This window comes from Camelina sativa, chromosome 15 (genome assembly GCF_030686135.1).
Source record: "Camelina sativa cultivar CO46 ecotype springtype chromosome 15, ASM3068613v1".
NCBI classification, from domain to species: Eukaryota; Viridiplantae; Streptophyta; class Magnoliopsida; order Brassicales; family Brassicaceae; genus Camelina; species Camelina sativa.
Window position 1 is genome coordinate 1,792,211 of NC_141894.1, and position 22,019 is coordinate 1,814,229.

At 39.1% G+C, this 22,019-nt stretch overlaps 4 protein-coding genes and 2 pseudogenes across 12 annotated transcripts; 4 read left to right on the forward strand and 2 right to left on the reverse strand.

Moving 5' to 3' along the window:
* Positions 1-52: 52 nt before the first annotated feature.
* Positions 53-4,228, reverse strand: LOC104744615 (galacturonokinase-like; annotated as a pseudogene). The gene is made up of 14 exons (XR_015582142.1): positions 4,027-4,228; positions 3,711-3,824; positions 3,531-3,602; positions 3,171-3,214; positions 2,653-2,797; positions 2,347-2,411; positions 2,093-2,172; positions 1,864-1,963; positions 1,347-1,498; positions 1,164-1,204; positions 1,036-1,064; positions 872-941; positions 665-754; positions 53-531 (listed from the first exon to the last, which is right to left on the reverse strand). The product of XR_015582142.1 is annotated as a galacturonokinase-like (transcript).
* Positions 4,229-4,746: 518 nt separating this feature from the next.
* Positions 4,747-6,885, forward strand: LOC104748015 (putative pectinesterase/pectinesterase inhibitor 24 pseudogene; annotated as a pseudogene). The gene is made up of 2 exons (XR_015582767.1): positions 4,747-5,907; positions 6,015-6,885. The product of XR_015582767.1 is annotated as a putative pectinesterase/pectinesterase inhibitor 24 pseudogene (transcript).
* LOC109130778 (putative pectinesterase/pectinesterase inhibitor 24) lies at positions 5,830-6,402 on the forward strand. Its single transcript, XM_087489141.1, has 2 exons — positions 5,830-5,912; positions 6,015-6,402. Exons 1-2 carry the CDS (start codon positions 5,830-5,832, stop codon positions 6,400-6,402), a joined length of 471 nt encoding a protein of 156 aa, XP_087345267.1.
* A 260-nt stretch (positions 6,886-7,145) lies between the features above and the next one.
* On the reverse strand, positions 7,146-10,453 carry LOC104748016 (putative pectinesterase/pectinesterase inhibitor 25). Its single transcript, XM_019237123.2, has 4 exons — positions 9,548-10,453; positions 8,370-8,727; positions 8,082-8,273; positions 7,146-7,753 (listed from the first exon to the last, which is right to left on the reverse strand). Exons 1-4 carry the CDS (start codon positions 9,821-9,823, stop codon positions 7,242-7,244), a joined length of 1,338 nt encoding a protein of 445 aa, XP_019092668.1. The 5' UTR covers positions 9,824-10,453; the 3' UTR covers positions 7,146-7,241.
* Positions 9,582-12,043, forward strand: LOC104744616 (uncharacterized). Of its 2 annotated transcripts, XM_019237124.2 has the most exons (3): positions 9,582-9,936; positions 10,033-10,160; positions 10,462-12,043. In XM_019237124.2, the coding sequence occupies exon 3, from the start codon at positions 10,948-10,950 to the stop codon at positions 11,845-11,847; it is 900 nt and encodes a 299-aa protein (XP_019092669.1). In that variant the 5' UTR covers positions 9,582-9,936; positions 10,033-10,160; positions 10,462-10,947; the 3' UTR covers positions 11,848-12,043. The 2 variants fall into 2 exon arrangements, with proteins under 2 accessions (XP_019092669.1, XP_087344274.1); XM_087488148.1 differs by having other exon boundaries at positions 9,644-9,936; positions 10,033-12,043.
* A 155-nt stretch (positions 12,044-12,198) lies between these two features.
* Positions 12,199-18,384, forward strand: LOC104744617 (DNA topoisomerase 2-like). Of its 6 annotated transcripts, none has more exons than XM_087488144.1 (19): positions 12,199-13,144; positions 13,288-13,580; positions 13,668-13,734; positions 13,830-14,100; positions 14,200-14,402; positions 14,478-14,687; positions 14,769-14,882; positions 14,990-15,100; positions 15,183-15,344; positions 15,429-15,770; positions 15,841-15,974; positions 16,052-16,400; positions 16,478-16,667; positions 16,752-16,801; positions 16,895-17,260; positions 17,340-17,514; positions 17,604-17,665; positions 17,846-17,912; positions 18,021-18,384. In XM_087488144.1, exons 1-19 carry the CDS (start codon positions 12,566-12,568, stop codon positions 18,182-18,184), a joined length of 3,909 nt encoding a protein of 1,302 aa, XP_087344270.1. In that variant the 5' UTR covers positions 12,199-12,565; the 3' UTR covers positions 18,185-18,384. The 6 variants fall into 6 exon arrangements, with proteins under 6 accessions (XP_087344270.1, XP_010463992.2, XP_010463993.2 ...); XM_010465690.3 differs by having other exon boundaries at positions 12,200-13,144; positions 17,601-17,665; XM_010465691.3 differs by having other exon boundaries at positions 12,200-13,144; positions 17,607-17,665.
* The last annotated feature ends 3,635 nt before the right edge of the window (positions 18,385-22,019 follow it).

Below are 22,019 nucleotides of genomic sequence, written 5' to 3' on the forward strand. Positions count from 1 at the left end.
ACATTTTAGTTTTACCCCAAAGTTTGTGATTGTTCTATTTAGTCCAAAACGATAGAGTAGATGATTTACATTATGTATTGTCAAACTCTTTGTAACCAAAACAAAAATTGTCTAAGTAATTGTACAAACTTTAGAAAATCTCTCATGAAAAATCTCCGAGCCGAGAGAGCAGAGAGCGAATCAGAAAGAGATGAACAAACAAGAATCAATAGAGCATGAGAGCATTAAGGGACAAAAATCCGAGTTTGAGTTGGCATATCGGAAAAAAAAAAAAAAATCCGGCTTTGATCAGACAAGAACACGAGCAGCATAACCTGCTTCACAGATGAGAACAGGTTTTCCTCCACTCAGATTCTTAGCAAACTCAGGTTGGGCCTTTTCATATTCATCCTTCACATATGAAGCAGCTTCCTCTGCTTTCTCTGCATCTACAAAGGCCACACAACATCCCCTGAACCCTGCACAACCGAGCACCATATACACCAGGAGCCTTCAGGAGAATCTTGTATAGCTGAATCAGTGGCTCCGCACCTTCATCAAAACTCAGCAGAATTTAAAACCAAAATGATGACTCTAAGAGACATGGATGTGACAGGACACTTGTGGTATGTATACACTTTAGGATATGTTGCATCTGGGATAAAAGGAAGGCATAAGAGTGTACCGCATTCGTAATTCTCAATAGAACTCAAGCCGGATGCTGAAATTAGCTTTCCAAATTCTTCAAGATTACCTGCAGCCCAGGCTTCTCGTCCTGAAATGTTAAGAATAACAAATCACAATTTCAAACAAGTCCGTATAACATCATAAAGAGGTTAATGAATCATTTCTGTACGTAAAGAAACTTCTGTAAGAATTCAAGAGCATTTGCCTTCGATAACCCGCATGTTTTCTGAGAAATAATGCTCTGCTCTTCTAGCTAAAACCGGTTCCAGCTCATGCTGCACGAACAAGTATGATTGCATTACATATTTATATAGGGATGATTTAGGTGGAATCTGCTTTACCACAAGCTTAAGAATATTGTTTTCATACCTTGTGAGCTTCGTAGACCGCATGCTCAACTATTCAGTGGGACAGTTAAAGGCATGGCAATAAAGAAAAATCTTATCAGCATGCAACTAATAAGAGACATAAATTCCACACTCTAAAAGTTTTTTTACCATTGCACAAGGTAGGTTCCAGCTCACTGTTCCCAGATGCACTGAAGAGAACACAAATCAAGAGAAGGTTGTTAATCTTGTGATGCAGAAATATGAGTAGAAAGAAATGGACTTTGCAGCATTTCGACGTCTCAAGAAGTGAATATATAGATAAATATGTGAATTGAGCAGATTTGCACATACGTCAAAAGAACCTTTGCAGCCTCTCGACACTCAGAAACACGCAGATTATATCCTGCGTTGGTGGTCAATGCCTGCCTCAAGCCTGAGAATGCTAACAATATCCTGAACGGTTTCTCCAGTTCAGGAGCCTGTACAAGCTCGTGGTTCATAGTCTGCATATCTTAAACAGATTTTCTGAGATGACAGTTTCTGGATGGATATAAAGGTAAGCAAGCAACATTCATGTTTCCATATCTATGGCTGGTTAGGAAGTACTTCTTTATGAGCCTCCTGATTCTAACCATTCATTTTCCTTTTAGTAGGAACTCAGCATTGAAATAAATATAAATTGAAGAAAATGAAAAGATTAAACACTTGTTGAGAACGTTGTCTATCTCATTTGATCGCGAATCAGAATTTCAGTTTAGAAATCAAAAATATCTCAGGCTTCCCATGGGAACTTGCGCAATAGAACAGTCCTGGTTTGACCACATGAGCAAGCTTCTTGCTTATTTTGCACAAATCAAGAAAATTTTACCTTGCAGTCCATGTATGTTAGACACCCATAACTCGAAAGCAAAATAGCTGATTGATCCAGTATTCCATTCTTCAGACCCAGATACCCGTTCTCAATAAGTCTGCAGAAACAAAATAAAGCACATGTATTCCAATTTGCAGCACTAATTGATGGTTTTATAAAAAGGCAACTGCTCATGAAACAATACAGATGAGCTTTTTAGTTCCATTAGAGGGAAAATTGTATTTACCTGTCATATTCAATATTTTCTGTCGGGGATACAGTCAATTCGTTTGCACTCTCTAAAGCTAGCAGGTACGCCACACCAACCTGTCACATTTCTGGCGATCATAAAATAATATACAAGATTCATTTTCCAAAAATTAAGAAGTAAACATCATTCCTCATATGCTAAAAGCGTTTAGTTACTGGTAAAGGACAGGAAAAGTTCTCTTTCCGGAGAAACTCCTGCTGTACAAAACCTGGTGGGATTTAGTTACTTACAGCAGCTGATGAGCTAAGCCCAGAACTATCTAGTCCATCGAGCCACTGAGGTAACCAACAATGCCCTTCAAAGATCAAAAAATTTACTTAGAAACACATTAATATACCTTTTGCTTAAAATACAATTATCAATTATGTCAACTATTATGGGGAAGCATGGCCTAAAAGATCAGGTATGGCAACCAAATAAGGGTAAATGTGGAACACCAGAAGATCACACGGCAAATGTGCAGGCTAACCTCATTCCCCTTTATTGTTCAACTTTATCTATAGCAATATCAAGAAAACGAAACTTAAGTTTGTTACCTGTTCGAGATTCTTTTTGCTGGTCTGTAATGCATAAACCGCTCCTCTGGCATAAGTGCCCCAGATGCTTTTTTCCTTCCATGGCGACGGGGTACTTGCATCATTCTTGTTTGCTAGGCCTATAGGGTGCTGGATTTCATCTACACTATATAATTCAAAACCCGAGAAACTAAAATAATAAGAATGCATGAAAACTAGAAAAAATTTGCAAGCTCAACACTGAGTCACTGATACTTTGTTTCCCTTACAGCGCTAAGGGTCCTCAATTTCCAATGAATTCTAGCGAAAGATGCGCAAAACAAAAAGGTTGAATCTGATAAATGTCTAAGACTTAACGATAAGTTTATCTACATACATATAATGGTTTGCTTGCAAGATCGAAATACTGCCAAAATACCCAAGATGCAGACTTTCTCAATAATATGTGGCTTAGTAACCAGCTAATGCATGTCTGACAATGGACACAGAAGTTTGAAAACACTTATGACAAGATGAGAGATCCTGAAACATATACACACCTGAAACATACTTCTCCTTCAAATTGTGCAGAACGCAGCTGGACCTGCATATATATTAGAAAGAGAATAAATGGTACAAAGACATCAAGGCTCGAGTAAAACACATCAGACAGAAGGAACTTTCCCAACTCAGAAGTAACTTAATCGCAAGCCTACATACCACAGTCATTTTGAAAAGTTTCCAATTCATTAATGCTACCTCAGGTCAGGTGATAAACATAAAGGGACCAGGACACTTATGTTCTACATTACTAGAATCTTCATCTACTCTCAAACATTCATCCAAAAATTTAGAATGGTGCTTATTTGTGCTAGAATTCAAACAGGTCAAGCATACTTAAACACATAAGTGATACAAACCTTAGTATCGCCTGATGGGACAAAACCAAGAAGGATCCCTTTATTAATCGTCATAGCTGACACAGTTCCACCCTGCCAATACCAAAGATGATTCACATTTAGAAGAAAAGCGTATGAAATCAGAGAACTCTAAAACTTGATCAAAACCGTGATTAAAATCGCTGTTCATCACAAACCAACCTGATGATCAATGTGAGCTCCTAAAGGACATATACGATAAGGTGAGACCACCACTCGAACTTCTCCTATATCTCTTCCAGTCATCTGTGACACTGCCTCCTTTATGGAAATTAACTGCGAATAAAAACGAACGATCTCGTAAGATTAAACACCAGAGTCAGATTCCAAAATATCAAGAAAGAATCATCTCCGTCGCTACTAAAATTAACACAAAACGGAGGACATTGCCACCGATTTAACCAAAATTTCGTAGACGATAACAAGCAGATTCGTGCGTAAATAGAGAAGAAGAAGAAGAAGAAAAATGAAGAATAACCTCGGAATCCGTAGGCCAAGACATCGCCGCGAAGCTTTTTCCCAGATGGAAGATCTGAGAATAATGCAAAGATTGTTTCGTGTGAGTATCTGAAGAGCTGAAATGGAGACGAAGAAGCGGGCTGAGTGAGTGAGTGCGTGAGTGCGTGATGTGGGAGTAACCGTGGAAAGAGGAAGATGACCAAATTTAGGTGCTGTTTGGTAACACGTCTAACAAATATGAACGAATAAAAACAAAAAAAGACCATGGGTGAACGTGAATAAATAACCCCAAAGAAAAAATGAAAAAGAACAATAAATTGAGCACAAATTAAAAAACTTAAATATGCTTCCAATTAATTTTTGTAAACTAAAAGATACAACTCGTTAAAAAAAAATCGGTAAACCCATACAAATTTGTAAAGCTACACACTTGGATATTATGATGTTTTCAGATTTCTACATAGTGTATACAAATTTAAAACCTAAATCCAACCGAAAACATAGTGCTATAGTGGCCAATCTTAAACAAGAATGTTCACGCCGTCGACGCCGACATGCTTATATATATGGTACATAAAACATGAGAAGCACTTAATACATTCTTGGTATTTTAAAGCGAGAATTCTAAATCCCCTTTGTGCCTCGCACGTAAGTTGGTTAAGGTCTATTCAAATTATTATATCTTTTTCTATGTATTTATATGACTCTCCAACATCTCCAAACATAACTAGCACAAAAACTTCAAAAAGAAAAGAGAAAAAGAGAGAGGGAGGAATAACGAAGATGTCCTCCACTTACGGCAAAGTCGACGAGCGTGAACACGTAATGCTCGAAGCTCGTCGTAAGACGAGGAAGAGAATTGCAATCATCGCTGTATCACTAATAGTTCTTGCCATAATCGTGGTCGGAGCCGTGTTGGGAACCATGGCTCATAACAAGTCATCAGAGACAGTGGAGATCAAGAACAACGGAGACTCAGTCTCCGCATCCATTAAAGCCGTTTGCGACGTTACGTTGCACAAAGACAAATGTATGGAAACCTTTCGATCAGCTCCAAACGCGAGCAGTCTCAATCCAGAAGAGCTCTTCAAATTCGCAGTCAAAATCACAATCGCCGAAGTTTCAAAAGCTCTCAACGCATTCTCTTCCTCCAACGATGAAAAGAGCAACATCACCATGGATGCATGCGCTGAGCTTCTTGACCTAACGATAGATAACCTCAACAACACGTTAACGTCATCATCAAACGGTGACGTAACGGTACCTGAGCTAGTCGATGACCTCCGTACATGGCTGAGCTCAGCCGAGACGTACCAAGAGACGTGCGTCGATACGTTGGCTCCAGATATGAAGCCCTTCGGAGAAAGTCATCTCAAGAACTCAACAGAGATGACGAGTAACGCCTTAGCGATTATCACATGGCTCGGAAAGATCGCTGACTCGTTCACACTCCGGAGGCGTCTGTTGACAACGGCTGACGTGGAGGTGGATTTCCACGTGGGCCGGAGATTGTTGCAGAGCACGGATTTGAGGAAAGTGGCGCATATCGTGGTGGCGAAGGATGGTTCGGGGAAGTACAGAACCATAAGTAGAGCTTTAGAGGATGTGCCTGAGAAGAGTGAGAAGATTGTTGCAGAGCACGGATTTGAGGAAAGTGGCGCATATCGTGGTGGCGAAGGATGGTTCGGGGAAGTACAGAACCATAAGTAGAGCTTTAGAGGATGTGCCTGAGAAGAGTGAGAAGAGGACGTTGTGAAGAAAGGAGTATATTTTGAGAATGTGAGGGTCGAGAAGAAGATGTGGAACGTTGTGGTGGTCGGAGATGGAGCGAGCAAGAGTATTGTCTCTGGTAGACTCAATGTCATTGATGGAACTCCCACTTTTAAGACCGCAACATTCGGTAAAGTTCAAACAACACAATATCATTACTTATTATCCAAGAAAGTGGCTCATGTCATAGTTGGTATGTTTTATGCTCTGTTTTTTACTCTGTTTTGTATTGTGCAGCTGTGTTTGGAATGGCAAGAGACATGGGCTTCATCAATACACAGCCGGTCCATCAAAACACCAAGCCGTAGCTCTAATGGTAAGCGCAGATCTCGCTGCCTTATACCGTTGCACAATGAACGCATACCAAGACACGCTCTACGTGCATGCACAACGCCAATTCTACCGTGACTTCACCATCATTGGAACAGTAGATTTCATCTTCGGTAACTCAGCTGCAGTTCTCCAAAACTGCCGGATCCTCCCTCGCCGGCCAATGAAAGGACAACAAATCACAATCACGGCTCAGGGACGTAATGACCCGAACATGAACACAGGAATCTCGATTCACCGTTGTAACATCTCTCCGCTCGGTGACCTAACCGAAGTCAAAACGTTTTTAGGTTGACCATGGAAGAATTTCTCGACGACGGTGATAATGGATTCGTTCTTGCACGGTTTTGTTGACCGGAAAGGTTGGTTGCCTTGGACCGGAGATTCTGCTCCGGATACTATATTTTACGGTGAGTATAAGAATAACGGCGCTGGTTCGTCGACGAGGAATAGGGTTAAGTGGAAGGGGTTGAGGTTTCTTAGTACCAAGGAAGCTAATAGGTTTACGGTGAAACCTTTCATCAACGGAGGAAGATGGCTTCCGGCTACGAAAGTGCCGTTCAGGTCCGGTCTCTGAGTTTGTCTATTACGATGATGAGATTTCCAATTCAAATCTCTTTTTTTTTTTTGGATATTTGTAAAATTTTAATTTGTTCATTATACTGTAAACATTTTCAGTGTTACTGTTATTCCCTTGTAAAATTGTTTGATTAATTGATTTAATTCAAGTTATATTATTCAAAAACAATAAATAAAATTAATATATTGTGATGGTCTATAGATCAAATCTCATCCACTATATGGCTTTCTACAAAATTCGAGATATATGTAAGTTTCGATTTAGAATTGATTGGTTACTCAAAACATATAAAAACTTTTATAAGCATGCATAAATAAACATGAGAATAACTCCCATTGACTCGTCTCGATAAAATAATACTATATCTTTAGTGCCTCGCACGAATGTATACCGCGGTAGCTATTTTATTTCAACCCACGACATTTTATTTGCATATCTAGATCTCAACAAACTAGGACTGGTGAAAATTTATTGCTTTATTTTTTAATTGAGCAAGTACGTAAGTACGTAACGTATATAATTAAATATGGTTTTCAAATAATACGGTGTTCTTTTCATTCTGTGTGTAGCAAGCCACCATAGAAAGGAATATCGGTTTGAGGCAACCAGCATGTATCTCCCATGGTAAAGTTGTAGACCGTGAAGTTCATGGCTTCTGCCAAGTTCAATATACTGTACCCTAACCACTGCACTCTCTGGTTCGTGTTTGCCCCTGGTCCAAAGTTACTGTACTCACCGTAGTAGATTGTGTCTAATCCAGTTGTACCGTTCCATTCGAGCCATCCGACTGGTTGGACAATGTCACTGATATATGATTGCATGAAAACCGTCCTTGCGTATGGCTTCCATGGTCTACCTAAGAATGTCATGGCAGAATTAGGTTCAGCTGCAAGATCCGGGGCGGCTTTTATCGTACAATTGATGATAGAGATTCCGGTGTTCTGGTTTGGATCAACTCTTCCATGGGCTGTTATAGCGTTCTTTTGCTTTGCCATTGGTTTTCTAGCATATATGTTACAGTCTTGAAAAATTGCGGCTGCGTTCCCGAATATAAAATCGACGGTACCTATAACAAAAGGGAAGAAACAGAGGACATATATTAAATCATGTCGGTTACTTCAATAAATATCTATGTGGTATAGAAGGGTTGGCTCCACTAGATTGCATAGATTAGATCACCTCCCTGTGGATGCAAATTATAGCAAGGACCACATGATCATTCCAAAAATAAGAATCTATATAGATGATTGACAAGTTTTGGTATTTTTGGTAAGTTCAAACTACTAAAGAAAATATCTTAAGTTGTGAAATTTGAGCCTAGCTAGTTTTAAAAATCATATCCCAACAACAGTTAATAAATAAAATAAGTATGGAAAATGTGGCATTATATTTACCATAGATATCGCATTCGCGATAGAATTGTCTCATAGAATGGACGTAGAGAGTATCTCGATAGCCTTCAAAACTACACCGATAAAAGCTTGAACTTTCTGCGTTGTTCCTCAAAGCCACAGCCTGATGTTTTTCAGGTCCGGCTGTGTTTCTGAGTGTAACATCAACCGCCATGAACCGCTCTCCAATTACAGCTAGAAAATAAAAATACAATTATATATCACAAACTAAGTAAACTGCTTGACCCAATTCCTACAAAAAAAAAAAAAGATAAAGATAAAAATACCAACCAAAGCTTGAGCTATTATACGTAGTCCAACCGTCGATAACGTTATGGTTCCCAGTAATAATTGTCTTATTGATCCCATCTCCGATAAGCATTAAGTTCTTTTTGTTCATCTCAACAACAATATATTCTTCGTAAACACCTTCTCTTGCGTAGATAACAAAGTAACCATCCTCTGGTCTAGTGTTATTAGGTGCAGCTGCAATAGCTTGAGTGATCGTCGTAAAGTTGTCGGATTTGTACCGACCGACAATTACTGCTTTGCTCACGAGGATGGAACCGCCACTCGTCTGACCTAGCTCCCCTAATTTCCGGCTAGCTTTCCGACAGTCTTTGTCGTTGTCGCATGTTTTACGTAAACCCTATACCAAAAGAAAAATTAGTTCCATCAAAATATAATTTCAGAAGACTTCATACCAAAAGTTAAATTTATTTTTGTCATTTAATAAAATTGGTTTGACTATGATTAACATCAAATTAAAACAATTCGAATTCTGAAATGAATTTTTTCTTAATACATGATTAATTAACTTATAACCTCGTGCCTTGCAAATCAACGTTTACACATGAAATGCACGTGAATATGAGTTGGATTCGAATATGGACCATATTGATGTTTTTTGTTAAAGTAAAAAAAATGGGACCCGTTTGATCATTGTTCAATTTTGTACTAAAATGTGCGTCGGCCATGTGACATTTACTCTCTTTTGCGCGTTCTGGCTCACACACACAACAAGACCACATCCACTTATGACTCGATCTAGAATATTAAGATATGCACGAATATAATTCCGTGCGTCCAAAACTAGCAAATTCATACCGTATCTAACTTACTATGTCATCCTACGAGGCTTATTCAATTATACATGTACGACCAAAAGTTTAATTTTTAGATAACATATTTGAATTTATGTGGTGATACATCGCCATACTATAACACAAAATACATGTTCGTCCATACCATTTTTATTCAGGAATTATATATATCTTATAAAAAGAACAATATCTTAGATTTATACTGTTGTTGATATTTCTTCTAATTTCTGTTTTAATCTCTACGCCAACCATTTGAATATAATGTCTATATTACTAGATTATTAACAACTTTAGAATATGTAGAGGAATAAGCTATACTATAACGTATAAACAAACAAAGAATTAAAAACAAACTTAATTAGTTACCTTAATCAAAGTCTCGAGCGGCTCGCGATAGGTTGAGTTCCCACCACCAAGAATCTTTCCTTTAGAGGCTTTAAACGACCTCTTAAGGTTACGGTTAAGCGCGTGGCTCACAAGCCCCAGCGAGATACCGTAAAGACGCGTGAGATTCCCCATCGGCGATCCTATCGCGGCGGCGAATCCACTCTTCGCCTCCACTAGTCCTTCGAGACACGTCTCCTGATTCGTCACCACACCACTGAGAAGACTGTTCACATGCTCCACAAGAGCTGCGGTCATCACTTGCGCGGACTTGAGCTCCGTCGTGACGGTTTCGAGGTAGTTCACACTCAGCTCAGATAACTAGCCGCAGTCCGCCAACGCGCCTATTTCCTCGGGCGTGGAGGAGCCTGGTTTGCTTCTCACTCGCCTTGCGTATTCTTGATTTACCTTTGTATTTTATTCTCCAATTTTTCTGAAAAAATGGCACACATATTGTGATATTGCAGTTGTAGTTGGGTTGAAACGTTGAGTACCTTGAGATTTGTTCAGCGTGCAAAAGCGATACAGAACAAGGCTGATGAAGTAATGCAGGATGATGTACATTTCTTGCAGGAAGTGATACGCCAGCTGAGAGGTATGCATTATTTTGCTTATCTCATAAAACATAGATACAACCCAACTAATGATGTAATATCTAATTGTTACGAATTAAATTCTAGAAGATTCTAAAAGCTTATTATCTAAGTGACACTTTTAATCTTCTGTTAGTTTAAAAAACTTGAATTTCATCATGTGTGTATGTATTTCTCATATAATCAATATCTAATAAAAAACCATGTATTTCTCAAAATGAGGCTTCATCCTTTATGCTCATCCCCCGTGGTAACACATCTACTCTTTGCTGACGATTTGTTGATATTCTCTGATGGAGCAAGACACTCACTCTCGGGTATTGCTGAAACAATGTCACACTTTAAGAGACTGAGCGGAATAGATGTAAATCCAACAAAATCGGAGCTCTTCTTTGGGGGTTATACCGACATCCAAGTGGCAGTGTTAAGTGCTATTCAAGGTATAAGGGTAGGTACCTTTCCCACCAGGTATCTGGGGTTATCTCTAAATTCTGCGCGTATATCTTTCGCTACTCTGCAACCTTTCATTGAGAGAATCACGAATAAGTTACATTCTTGGACAATAAAATTTTTATCTTTTGCTGGGAAGATACGACTAATCTCTTCGGTAATATATGGCATGGTGAACTTTTGGAGTGCAGTTTTTAATCTCCCTAAAAGGTTTTATGAAAAGGTGGATTCCTTGTGTGCGGCTTTCCTTTGGAAAAAAAAGTTACAACAGCAGTGGGAGCACGAGTCACCTGGAAAGATGTATGTAAACCTAAAGAAGAAGGTGGTCTTGGTATCCGCATGCTGGTGGAGTTTGCTATGGTGTTCCAGCTTAAGCTCATATGGAATCTCTTCACAAACGCTGGTTCCCTTTGGGTAGCATGGGTAAATGGCAATATTCTCCGCAAGAAGAGTTTCTGGACCCTCCAGGACTCTTTACGACTCTCAAGAACAATAAAAGGTATGATCTCTCTGAGGCAACAGATAGCAGAGTTTATACAGTGTGAAATGCGGAACAGTCTCAACATATCTTTTTCGTATGATACTTGGACAACTCATGGTCCTCTGATCAACTTCATTGGAAGCAATGGGCCAAGATCGCTGCGAATGAGAAAGGAAGCACTTGTCGTGGAGGTAGTAAGAAATGGGGAATGGAGGATGCCAGGAGCTAGATCAGAAACGCAACAGCAGCTAATGATCACCCTAACAACCATTGCTCCCCCACAGAATCTCAATGGACCTGATGTTTTCCTATGGCGTCGGAACTCAGGGTCCTTTGAAAATACATTCTCTTCCAAGGATACTTGGGAGCAGCTCCGAGTTCACTCACCATTAGTGCCATGGAATAAAGTGGTCTGGCTTAAAGAAGGGGTACCTCGGTACTCGTTTATCTTATGGTTAGCAATAAAAGGACGACTGCCTACGAGGGACAGGCTGCGAACTTGGGGACTTAGTATCCCTACAAATTGTGTGCTCTGTTCTGATGGAATTGAAACCCATGACCACCTCTTCTTCAAATGCTCATTCTCTGCAAGGGTTTGGCAATCTTTTGCTTCGAGAATCTGGAGAAACCCACCTTCAGCTGATGCAGTGGTAATCGCCAAGTTACTCCTTCAATCCGCGTGCTACATGATATGGCTTGAACGCAATGCTAGGTTACCTCCATCACCACAACAAGTTCCGCAATACAAGCAACTCTAGACCGAGCTATCCGGGATCGACTCATAACCGTTCAAGGATTCCTTCTTGCTTTTTATTTTGGATGTATTTTATTTCCGTTTTAGTTTGTTGTTCTCTTTCTTTTGTAGTTTCATTTTTTTAACAGAAAAAACAGAAAATGGTATAAAATTTAACTTTTTACCAAAAAACAATATCTAATAAAATTTAAATTTTGAAATTTCATCATGCAAAACACCTAATAAAATTTGAATTTAAATAATTGTTGTATCACCGTTTGGGGCCTTTGGCCTTTTTGTTGGGCATACTACAGAAAAAAAAACAAAAAATCCCCCCCCCCCCCAAATTAAAATATCATCTAATTCATAAATTTGAAAAACCAGAACGTTATTTAGTAATAAAAAAGAAAAAAAAAAAAAGAAAAACCAGAACGTTCTTTTCTTCTACTCTTCTGCTGTACTAGAATGTACACCATTTTTTTTATTCTTTCCCTGAAAAACCAGCTGCAATTTTGCGTTTTATTTCTATTTTTATTTCTTGTGTCCTGATACCTACATCGGATCGATTGAGAAACACACCCAATCGCTTTGGCGAAAAAACGATACACAACACTCCTCTCTACTTTCAAAAAAAACAAAAACGATACACAACACTCTCCTCTCTATTTTGGTGAAAACCCTAATTTCATAGATCTGTTTTCTCTACAATCGCCTCTCTTCCGCTTCTAGATCTCGTCTCAAGTATGCTCCCTCAGAAACTCGCTACCATGGCTACCAAGCTCCCGCTTGAATCCAGCAACAACGCAAATGTCGCGAAACCTCGAGCCGCCGCCGCCGCCGGGAAGACGATCGAGGAAAATTATCAGACTAAATCGCAGCGGGAAGAGATCCTTCTACGTCCTGATACCTACATCGGATCGATTGAGAAACACACCCAATCGCTTTGGGTGTATGAGAACGACGAGATGAATTATCGTCCTGTTACCTACGCTCCTGGTTTGTATAAGATCTTTGATGAGATTCTCGTGAACGCCGCTGATAACATACAGAGAGGTCCGTCGATGGATTCTGTGGAAGTTGTGATAAATGTTGAGGAGAATCTGATTAGTGTTTGCGTTTGTAACACTGGAGATAGAGTTCCTGTGGAGGAGATTCATCAGGAGGAAGAAGGAGATATCGATGTGTCTGACATGATTTTTGGTCGTTTGTTGACGAGTAGTAACTACGATGATAATGGTTATGGTCTTAAGCTTACTAGTATCTTCTCTACTAAGTTCGTCATAGAGACTGCTGACGGGAAGAGACTCAAGAAGTATGAGCAGGTATTGATTTGTTTCTTGCTTCTGTGTTGTTGATTCGTTTAGGAACTGAAGTTTTACTGGTTGTTGTTTCATCTATCTGGCGTAATTGATTTGTTGAGTTTATGATTCGTTTAGGAAATTATCTAATTCTGGTGTTGATTTAGGTCTTTGAGAACAACATGGGGAAGAAGTCAGAACTAGTTATAACCAATTGCAAGCAGAGTGAGAACTGGACGAAGGTTACCTTCAAACCAGATTTGACGAAGTTTAACATGACTGAGTTGGAGAGCGATGTGGTTGCTTTAATGAATAAACGAGTGTTTGATATTGCTGGATGTTTGGGGAAGTCTGTCAAAGTTGAGCTGAATGGCAAACCAATACCAGTCAATTCCTTCACTGACTATGTGGATTTGTACCTAAATGCGGCTAACAAATCAAGGACTGAGCCTCTCCCAAGGTTTGTTCCCGTGATTTGCTTTTGCTCAGTTATAACAATTGTGTTTCTTGGAATGTATCTTTGATCTTTGGTGTTTTCTGTGATTAGGATGACTGAGAAAGTTAATGACAGATGGGAAATATGTGTTAGCTTAAGTGATGGACAGTTTCAGCAGGTGTGTATACATTTTGCTGTGTATTAGTATTACTTTTTTTTTTTTTTCATATGATGAATGAGTAAAGCCTTAACAACGTTTTCTGCTGCTATCAGGTCAGCTTCGTCAACTCTATACCCACGATCAAGGGTGGTACTCATGTTGATTATGTGACGAGTCAGATCACAAACCATATTGTGGGTATTGTAAACAAAAAGAGTAAAACCGCTAACGTTAAGAGCCATAACGTGAAGAATCATCTGTGGGTGTTTGTCAATGCACTTATTGACAACCCTGCTTTTGATTCCCAAACAAAAGAAACTCTGACTCTTCGACTGAGCAGTTTCAAATCAGAATGTAAGCTTTCAAAAGATATTCTGAAGAACGGTATGGTGTGCTTTACCTGTCTTTATTTTTTTGGATAAGTGATCTAACTGATTTTTAGAAGAGTGATGAATCTTTTTTTCTTATATAATGTTGGCGTAGTGGAGAATCTGCTTTCATGGGCCGATATCAAGCAGAGCGAAGACCTAAAGAAAAGTGGGTTAAAGTTGAGCCAAAAGAAAAGTGGAGCCAAAAGAAAGAGGGTTAAAGTTGAGAAGTTACTTGATGCACAGGAAGCTGGAGGGGAGAACTCTATGGACTGTACGTTGATTTTGACCGAAGGTGATTCAGCCAAAAGTCTAGCTGTAAGTGGTTCTGATCTATAGTTTCTGCCACCTTTCATTTTTTATCACAACACTCCTAATACTCGCTTTGTTCAGGTCGTGGGTCTATCTGTTGTGAGTCAAAAATATTATGGTGTGTTTCCGCTTGGAGGAAAGCTATTGAATGTTAGGAAAGCCGACATGAGTAAGATTGGAAGGAATAAGGAAATTGAGAACTTAAAAACAATTCTCGGGCTAGAGGAAAATATGAAGTACGAGAATGTTAACTCATTGAGATATGGCCATATCAGGATTATGACTGATCAAGTATGTTTACAGTCTACTTCTTACTCAGCATATTCTATAAATATGCTTTCATGACGAATTCTCTCTCTCCACCTTGTTCAGGATCATGATGGTTCCCATATAAAGGGCCTCATAATAAACTTTTTCTACTATTACTGGCCATGGTTACTCAAAGTTCCATCATTCATAGGTGAGATTAGAACACCCATTGTGAAGGTAAGTAGAAAGAGAAGACTTTATCCTCCTTCTTTCACAATCTTTTATAGCGCTTGATATAGTAGAGAAAAGAATGCTAACAACTGCCCTGAACATATCATACTCAGGCTACTAACATCGAGACTAAAAAAGTTTTGTCATTTTACTCAATCCCTGAGTTGGAAGACTGGCAAAAAAGACCCGGTAATGCAACCGGATGGACTACCAAATACTACAAGGTTTTCTTTCTGTTGTAACTATTTAGAACTTTTTGTAAGTGCTCAAGTTCACTGCATACTAATTGTCCATATATCTTTCCAGGGGTTGGGTAGAAGCAATGATAATGAGGGGAAAGAGTACTTTCGTAATCTTAGTCTTCACGAAAAGGTTTTTGTTTGGGAGGATGAACAAGATGGAGAAGCCATTGAACTTGCTTTCAGTAAGGAGACTGAAGCCCGAAAAAAATTGCTTTCGAACTATGTGGTATGGAGGATTTGAGTTATCTTTTAAAATATCTGTTTTCTGCTTATTACATCTGCCTATTCTGATTTCCTCTATTCCATTCAGCTTGGCACTCATCTTGATCCGAGAGAACCGAAAGTTACATACAGTGACTTCGTGAACAAAGAACTGATCTTGTTCTTCAGGGCCCAACTTCAACGGTCAATTGCCTCAATGGTTGATGGGCTCAAGCCCAGTCAGAGAAAGATACTTTTCTGTGCATTCAAGAAAAACTTAGTTGAAGAAATTAAGGTTGCCCAATTCGTTGGTTATGTATCGGAGAATTCAGCTTATCATCATGGCGAGCAAAATCTTTCCAGCACTACCATAGGTATGGCACAGGACTATTATGGGGGCAACATTATCAACTTACTTAAACCAAATGGCCAATTTGGTACACGAGCTTCGGTAAGCATACAGAATCTTAACCTTTTTCATTAATCTGTGCTTGTGCTCATCATAGTGTATCCAATTGTAGGGTGGAAAAGATGCAGCTAGTGCAAAATACATTTACACTGAACTCTCTCCTGTAACAAGGATCTTGTTTCCCAAGGATGATGATGTCCTACTTGATTACTTGAACGAAGAAGGGATAACTGTAGAACCAATTTGGTAATATTTTCCTTCCATAATTGTTTGTTTTTTTTCTCTTTTCAGACTAGTTAACTTAATATGTTAATGCTGGTTAGGTACATGCCCATAATTCCACATGTACTTGTCAACGGCTCTGAAGGTGTTGGAAGCGGTTGGAAAACATTCATACCCAACTACAACCCTAAAGAGATTGTTGCTAACATAAGGCGTCGAATCAACGGTGAACCTGTGGTTCCTATGGATCCTTGGTATAGAGGGTTTAAAGGAACTATTGAGAAAACTGCGTCCATAGAAGGTGGTTGTACCTACACAATCACTGGTCTATGTGAGGAAGTTGATGACACAACTATTAGCATTACGGAGCTGCCCATCAGAAGGTGGACTGATGATTATAAACAATTCTTGTTGTCATTAAAGACAGATAATGGTGCCCCCTTTCTCCAGGTAGAATGCATGCTTTAATTAGGAACTAAACTAGTATTTTTTTATGCCGCTTTCTGAGTCGTTCTTTTTTACTGCAGGACGTCGTCAGGTCATACAGTGACACTTCATCTGTGAGTTTTGTCCTTAAATTGAGTGAAGAGAACATGCTGGAGGCTCGGGAAGAGGGCTTTCTTGAGAAATTCAAACTCACCACGACAATCTCTACAAGTAATATGTATCTCTTTGATAAAGAAGGTGTTCTACAGAAATATGAGTCTCCAGAACAAAGTAAGAAGATATCCAACTTGTTTTCATTCTGGTTTTTTTTTTCTCCTTTATAAGACATACTAACGTTACATCCCTATGTTGCAGTCCTTGAAGCTTTTTTCCATCTACGGTTAGAATATTATCAGAAGAGAAAGGTTTGAAAATAAACTATGATTCAGTCCTTTAGAGGTTTTAGTCATCATGATGATAATGTTCTAACATTAACTTTCTTAACTGTATGTATACAGGATTCTATGCTTGAGAGTCTGAAACTTGAGGTGCTGAAACTAAAAAACAAAGTGAACTTCATTCGTGGAGTTGTCAAAGGAGAAATCAATCTGGTAGGAAGAGACAAAGCTGATCAAGTTATAGAATTGAAACAGAGAAAGTTTACACCATTTCCGAGGAAGTTAATGCCTGGAGAATCTGAAGAAAGCTCAGGGTCAGAATATGACTACTTATTGAAAATAGGTTTTGAATCGTTCAATGAAAAGACTGCCAAGGAGTTATTGTCAGACCATGATAAAATAATTGAAGCAATAAAGGGCTTGGAAAATCAGACGCCGAGGGATCTCTGGCTGAGAGACTTGGACTCTTTTGACAAGGAACTCGATGTAAGATTCAGAATGCTATCCCTTAAATAACGCTTAATATTTAATTTGTCACTGTTATATCTTGTTCCTCATATTGCAGGAACTTGATAAGGCCCAACTAGGGAGAGGCGCAGCAATGGAAACAATCAGGGCCAGTTCTGGAGCACCAGTAAAGGCTAAAGAACAGGCGCCAAAGGAACCGGTAGCAAAGAAGACCACAAAGAAAGCCAGTGAATCTGAAACAACAGAGGCTTCCTATTCAGCAATGGACACTGGTTAGTCTCCTCGTACTCCAGCGTTTTCATTGCGTTTTGTTTTCTTGGTTGGAACTTTTTTTTGATTGTATAAGATAACAACGTAGTAGCAGAAGTGGTGAAGCCAAAAGGTAGACAAGGAGGAGCCGAAAAGAAGGCCGTAGCTGCAAAGGTGATTATTGCTTATAGTTAATTGATAGGTTGAATTGAATGACAGTAGGAATCTGAAAATACTTGAGCTGTTCGGTTTTTGTTTTTGACTATTAGTTCGCGCAGAGAATTAAATGATATATTGATTCATCCTGATGAGAACTTCATCTTTTCCTTTTGTATTGCCAATGCTGCTGTTCAGGAGGATGAAATGTTGGATCTACCGCTTCCTCAATACAATTTTGGCTCAGCAGCTGCGGATTCAAGCAGTAAGCTGATACACAGTTTTCTCAAAGAAGCATTGATCTAACACAACCTATTGTATGTAATTTGGGTCCTAAAGTTAAGTCTTGTCTTTCTTGTGGTTTTATCAACAGAAGCAACTGAAACATTGAAAGCAATTGACGTGGACGATGATGATGATGACGTGGTAGTTGAGGTAGCTGCACCAGCAAAGAAAGAAGGAAGAAAACCTGCGGCAAGTAAAGAAGATAAAACCACCAGCAGCTCCGAGGAAAAGGAAGCAGGTTGCGGCAAGTAAAGATGATGAGTGATTAAAGTGAGAACTAACTCGGTTCTTGATATGATTCAGTTTCAAACTTTTTTAGTTTCTCGCTCTTGTCTTCTTTAGATTTGGTATTATTCTATTGAAACATGAAAGAACATATCTCTCTAACGTTTGCCACAAAATTCTAGATTGTTTAAGCGTTTGGTCGTATAAACAAATACCCTTCTATACTCTTTATATGTTTTAGTTATCTTCAGTATACTTTTTGTGATAATTTATTATATTACTGTTGGTTCAACATGAATTCAAATCTTAATTATAGCCTTATAGCAAATTTCACCGGGTTTATTTTCTTAGGGTAGATGACTTCAAATCTTAGTTCCTTATAGGTCAAAATGTAATGTCCAAGTATTTGTTTAAAATTAAAGACACTATTTTAATAAAAATTTGTAAAATTGCTTAAGATCTGTGAAAGGATTGATTATTCTGTTGGATTTGATGCCTCGTTACACCATGTGACCCAATGCCTTAACATTATTTCTTTAATCTTCTGCATGAAGTGGAATATGATTATAACTAATAGCCCTGTAATATAACCGTTTGGTGAATGAGAATGATAAAGCCTAGTCGACTAATTATAACATTTAAATTTGATGTACTTTCGTAGATTCTTCGATGGTATAGTTCACTTAAATAAAGGTTTGATTTGATTAAATTTTTGTTTGGTTCTTTTTGGTTTTAGATTTAGACTGAATATAAACTTTAAACCTTTTGAATAATTATTTTAAGTGAAATTATATGTGTAATATAAATATAATTATTTGTCAATCTAAATTTAAAATAGAAATTTTTGGTAAATAAAACTTTAGATTTTATCCTAGTTTCTGGTTTTTGTTTAACATTTGAAAATTATTTGAGTTTTAAAAGTTGGTACAGTGAAAGGTTGTTTTTGGGAGTGATATGATCGTGGCAAGCAAGGAGTCAGGGGCTACAGAGAAACCGGAGATCTTGGGAAGGATCACTCGTTCCAGAGCTAAGAAGATGGCCAAAGAAGCTCATTCACTCATAGTTGACGGGTCATTCAATCTACCGAGGATCCAAGTCTTCAACATATCCACCTTGAAGACCTCACTCGGTAATGATAACTAGATAACTTAGGTGTGAAGTTTGTACTTTTTTTTCCATAGCTGAGTTTTGTCCTAATGGGTTTTCTCAGTATGGTTTTTAATGAGGCAAATGGATCACTACGTCGAGTTATCTAGAAGTCATTACCAATGGGGAATAATGCACAAGTCATCCGACTTCTGTACTAATACAAGTGACTTCTGTACTACTACAAGTCACCTAGACGTTTTGCTGTTTTCTTATTTCTTTAGAACGTCTTGTTGTTTTAACTTGAACTTCCTGTTGTTTGGAGTGTCGAGCCTTAGGATTGTTTATAAACCCAAAAGCGACACCTCTTTGTTCTTTAGCGAAGAAGTTTTATGTAACAACAACACTATTGTTGAATCTTTCTTCTCTCAATTCGAATTCTTGAATGCGTTCTTGATTTCTGAGTTTCTATACACTTTGTGATTCAGAAACTCTTCACTTTGTTTCAATCCATATAACCATCTAAACAATCCTCACCATCTCATCATTGCTTTTATCACTTGATCATCAACATATCCACCCGCATTATCGTTCATGCACCATCACCATCGAATCTCATCACTAGTCACTTGTCTTCAGCTTTTCATCGGAGTTCTATCTTAGGGAGATCGTATTATGTGGTATCAGAGCCAACTCTGTGCCAAAGGCTAAGCGATTCTAAACCCTAATCTCGTTTGTGTTATTTTGGATTTATGTCGTTTGTTTAGTTTAGGGTTTGCCTTGTTGATCATTGGTGCTTAGGTCGAGTTCTGTGAGTTTAGGAGTTAGTTTCAGTGTGTTTTCGAAAGTTGATTGCAGTAGGGTTTAATTATTTCAAAGTTTGTTCGTTATAGGGTTTGGTATTGATCGATTTTCTTGTAGTATTGCTCGACATTAGGTCTATAGTCGTGTGTCTCTTGTTTAGAATTCCGAGTCTTAGAGTTTATTTTCGTTTCTGTTACTCAAGGAACATTTTACTTCGAGTTTCTTCTTTAATTTGTAGGTACAATGGAGCTTTCTCCAGAAGCTATGAAAGCTTTGAACCAAGCCAATAAAAGCTGAACAAGGTACTTATGAGCTGAACAAGGTGAAGATAGCCATATCCGAATTCAATGGCTATGCTTTGTTGTGGTGGGAGCAGCTGGGACTTACTAGACATCGACAAAGAGATTCAAGACAAGGTAGAGCTGCAGAACTATGAAGATGTTCAAGAAATGGTACATAAAGCAGAGTTAATTGAGTCACAGATCAAGAGAAAGGGAGCAAGGACAACATTTACGCCTAACATGTCCAAGCCAAGAGAGTTCAGTAAACCCGCCTTCACCAAGGATAGCAAACCCGCGACAGCCACAGTCAAAGAGGAAGTTAAGATTGATTACAAACCCAAGAGTAGCACCTCTACAAGTCATATAAGGTGTTTCAAATGCCAAGGAATGGGGCATTACTCCAGAGACTGTCCTAACAAGAAGATGTTTCTTCTTCAAGAAGGAGGAGAGATTGTGCATGTAGACAGTTCAGAGAGTGAACCAGAGTCTGACTTAGGTGAAGAAGGAGAACCCGCAGTCATGGGGGAGATGTTAGTAACACGCAGATCTTTAAGTGTTCAGATTCATCCAGATGATAGAGGGAAGCGTGAGAACCTATTTCACACCAGGTGTATGGTTCAAGACAAGGTCTGCACCTTGATCGTTGATGGTGGTAGTTGTACTAACGCAGCTAGTGAAGAGATGGTATAGAAGCTTAATCTCAAGACCACTTCACATCCAAGACCTTACCAGCTGCAGTGGTTGAATAACAAGGGAGCTTTGACAGTTTCACAGCAAGTGGTGGTGAAACTAACAGTTGGGAAGTATGAGGATAGGCTGCTATGTGATGTGATTCCGATGAAGTCAAGTCATATTCTGTTGAGAAGACCATGGCAGTTCGACAGAAGGGTGTTTCATGACGGCTACACCAACAAGCAATCGTTTAAGTTCAAGGAACGTAAGGTTACTCTTCTACCACTTACACCCAGCGAAATCTACAAGGACCAGCTTCACATGAACCGCAAGGATACAGAGAAAGTGTCTCACAGCCTGTACATCAATCACAGCGAGTTCAACAAGCTATTTGATCCAGAGATGACCACATTCATGTTTGTTTATAAAGAGACACTCACCAGTACCAAACCAGCAGAAGAGCTTCCACGCGAGATGATAGAGATTATAGAGGAGTACAAGGATGTATTTCCAGAAGAGATACCTCCAGGGTTGCCGCCAATACGTGGGATAGAGCATCAGATCGATTTGGTAACATGATCAGCACTACCGAACAAACCCGCTTACAGAACCAATCCAGTAGAAACTAAAGAGCTTCAGAAGCAAGTAGAGGAGCTGATGAGTAAGGGACACATCAGAGAGAGTCTCAGTCCATGTGCAGTACCAGTTTTGCTTGTGCCAAAGAAAGATGGTTCATGGAGGATAGGCCTGAGATGGATCCGGATATCCGGGGTTTTTGGAGGTATCCGAATCCGTATCCGGATCTGCCGGATATGAAATATTGTTCTCCGAATCCGTATCCGTTGACCCCGGATATCCGGGTCTCGGATATCCGTTCGAAAACCCGGATATCCGTGGATACCTGGATCCAGTTTTTTTTTTCTTGCTTTCTCCCCCATAAGAAGTCCTACCATGCCGGATCTTCACTCCACGCCAGATCTTCAGTAACCTCTTTCGCCAGATCTTCAATCTCTTCACTG